The following is a 3,403-nucleotide window of genomic DNA, read 5'->3' on the forward strand; positions in this document are numbered from 1 at the left end:
AAGTCACTGTATTTAAGAAATTAGAGAAGCATGCGTTCAATTTATTGTGATCAATTATTGTCTTATTCAATTTAGTTTTCGCTTTGGGACCATGCATTTTGAATGACGACACTATCAGTGAATGGTCACTGAGATCGGAAAACACAGTATCGTTGCGAATGTTCGGCGCGTCTATAATTTTACACACAACATGGTCTAAGATGTTATTACTTGCTGTACGTGTAGTGAATGTATTTGAACACAAGAAACCTAGTGATTGAAGGAGGTTGCTATAACGTAACACAGTATTATTATTAGACAGATTCACAGGAACATTTATATCACCTACAATAAAAAATGGTCTTTGTTTTGACGAATTTAGTCTATTCTCTAAGAAGTCATAAAATTTATTAAAGTCAAACGAGGGTGGACGATACACAGTTAAAACATCGAAAAATTGAGTATTTATTGAAACTTCTATTTGTATATAGTGAAATCCATCAAAGTTTTGGTTGTCAATAATTTTATGTTTGATGGAATCTTTTATAAAAACAGCTAGGCCTCCAGCGGATACATCCCTGCAAGAAAAAATTGCTCTGTATCCCACAATGTTATAAAGGCAACAAAATTCGGCTTTAAGCCAGGTCTCACCAATCACTATTACATCTATGGACACTTCACACTGATTTAGAAACAAATTTATACTGTCAAATTTATTTAGGTCATTTATGCCACGAACATTATTTTTATCCTTTCGCCATTATGGTGCACAATACCAGATCGTTTAAAAACCATTATTTGCTGATGATAGATCGGAAATAGCGTCAAAATTAACGAACATGTGCAATTCCAAATGAAATCGAACTAAAAATGCAGATTTTAAAAAGTTGTATTTTTGATTCGAACGAAAGTGTGTATTTCGTTTGGATTGGAGGAAATATGAGTTTTCCTCAGCATTTGGGAATTTTTTGACTCAAGTGTAACTTTTGAAAAGGGCGTATCGATTTTAGTAAGAGAAATCTTTGATAATTTTTATCTCCAAAATTATGAGTCCTACCGAAAAAGCATCTTAGAAAGAGTTATAGAATATTTATAGAATAGTGATGGCCAAACGTGAAAAAACATTCACTGCGAAAAAAGATAGTACTTTTTTTTTATTTACAAAAAAGAAAACTTTAATTCGCGATATCTAAAATATATATTTTTTATTTTTTTAAGTTTTTCATATAAAATAGAAGTCATGCAAAAAAAATCAAAAAATGAGTACAAGATGGTAAAACTATTTTTGACGTACTTTGTGGAACATCGAATTTTTATGAATTTTCGAAACTTCGAATTTTTGTATGTTAACAATCATTTCTAGCCACAAATAATGAGACATGATTTAAAACAAAAAAGCTCTTTATCAATCTCCTTCTAAATGTAGCCATTCTCGATATATTTAGAAAAATATTTCTTATTTATTGTCTTTTATATAGTTTAAAAATTACTTTTGGACGGCTAGTTCGATTTTCAATATTTTCACAGCAATTTTCAATTTTCAAAGAGGACACATTCGGTGAAATCGACAAAAAGTCGAGTTTTCAGACCACCTTAATCCAGGATGGTTCACATCTGTATACACTAAAGGCGAAATTAAAGTTACAGGTCTTAAAGTTTTCGATGAGGAATAAATATACAGAGCTCGAGCGAAACAAACAAAAAAAATTGTAAAAGAGACCTGGTGTATGATGAGGGTGAAGTGGTCCAGTTTGAGTGTCTCATTTATCCACACGAAAGTGCATTTTTGGCGAACTACACAGGACTTTTGTAGCATAATTAGCAGTTGTTTGAATGTTAATAAACGAAATGCTTTGCAATTTGAGTCCAGGGCTTCAGAAGAACATATAGGATTTGAGATTAGACGCGATATCTCTGTGAGGCACCCATACCAAACGTTGTTTTGTTGAGCTGAGATAACATCAGTGGAAACAGATGTCAAAGTACATTTGATGTTTTTTGCTAATATGAAAACATTTACGATATGACAATTCGGAGCACTTTAATATTTGAACTACAATACATTCTACAAACACATTCGTTCATCACTAATGTTCTGCAGCTGAATTGAGGCTCTCAAATTTCGCTATCATACAACCATACTTTGCGCGCCAAATATATAAGAACATTTAGCTTAATGTTTTGTCTTTTCCATTATACTTCTCCAAACGATCGTTTTAATGTAAATTGAACTATGAGCTTTCCAACGATCGCTAGGTAGCAAACACCGGCATTATCAGTGTGTGTCTCTGGCAGAGCACCGGCGAAACGCGAAACGCTGTATAAAATCTACGTGAGGCCAACGCATAGGATTAGTCAGGGTTCTGATTTCAGACGGTGTGAAACGGTGTGCTTTTCCTGCAAGATGGCTAAATTAGTGTTGATCGTTATGGCTCTCTGCCTTGTGCAGGTATGTTTAATAGTCTCCAAACGTAACAGTGGTAATAATTGATTTGCTATTCACATTCTTATATTGATCGGTAGGTTTCAATCGCACGTAGTATCAGAGAGGCACCAGTGGAAGACACTTCCCTGCTGAAGACATTGACCGATTTTGGAACTAAGGTTCAGCAGGCATTCACCGAGACTCAGCAGACCGTTCTGAAATCACTTGGATTCCAGACAAACGAAGAGGTGCTGGAAACAATCCAGAAAAACACTAATAAGTATGTTGAACAGCTCAAGTCCATTCAAACGACCCTGGAAGGAGAAGCAAAGAAACACTCGGAAACACTTCTCGATCCGATTGTTAAGGATTTGAACGCAAAGATCGCAGAAGCTACGAATAAACTGAGCGAACAGAATCCGGAGGTAGTCCAGAAGGCCAAAGAATACCAGGCGTCCGTTCAGACTAACATCGAGTCAGTGTTGAGTGAAGCTCAGAAGACTGGTGAGCGCCTGAAAGAAGAAGGTCGTGGTGTAAGTGAACAGATCCAGACCGCTCTGAAACAGTTGTACGATGTTTCCATTCAGACGTTGCAGAAGACAACACAGGAGCTCGAAGCAGCCAAGCAGTAGAGTAGTGTTTCCAATATTGTGTATAAATATCATAAGAAAGGTGAAACTGATTAGTATCAATAAAAGATTCAACTGATCAATCAGTAGACAACATTGCATTTCTATTGTTCTTAATTAGAGTTATACGTTCGAAGTGGAAGGAAATGATCGTATAATTGCATGGTTGATCGTTTGTACATGTGAGTCGTTCAGTCGAAATGTAACATTCATCAAATTCAATGCAGCGAATATATTTGCTCGCGACTGTATTGAATTATCCCATAAAGCACCTTTCCGTTTCCCGAGGCAGCGCTGGATAACTAATATCCAATTCTATGACATGTTCAGAGCAGTTTTTCATCATACAAAGATAAGATGCGTATGCTAC

General features: G+C 35.6%; 1 protein-coding gene across 1 annotated transcript; it reads left to right on the plus strand.

The window, feature by feature from the left end:
• The first annotated feature begins 2,270 nt into the window (after positions 1 to 2,270).
• Positions 2,271 to 3,134, plus strand: LOC129775929 (uncharacterized). The gene is made up of 2 exons (XM_055781210.1): positions 2,271 to 2,428; positions 2,503 to 3,134. Exons 1-2 carry the CDS (start codon positions 2,384 to 2,386, stop codon positions 3,034 to 3,036), a joined length of 579 nt encoding a protein of 192 aa, XP_055637185.1. The 5' UTR covers positions 2,271 to 2,383; the 3' UTR covers positions 3,037 to 3,134.
• Positions 3,135 to 3,403: the final 269 nt, after the last annotated feature.

The sequence above is a fragment of the Toxorhynchites rutilus genome, chromosome 3 (assembly GCF_029784135.1).
Source record: "Toxorhynchites rutilus septentrionalis strain SRP chromosome 3, ASM2978413v1, whole genome shotgun sequence".
NCBI classification, from domain to species: Eukaryota; Metazoa; Arthropoda; class Insecta; order Diptera; family Culicidae; genus Toxorhynchites; species Toxorhynchites rutilus.

Coding starts and splice junctions, on each gene's coding strand:
- LOC129775929 (XM_055781210.1), top strand. CDS start 2,384: ATGGCTAAATTAGTGTTGATCGTTATGGCTCTCTGCCTTGTGCAG. Junction 2,429..2,502: donor TGGCTCTCTGCCTTGTGCAG/GTATGTTTAATA, acceptor ATTGATCGGTAG/GTTTCAATCGCACGTAGTAT.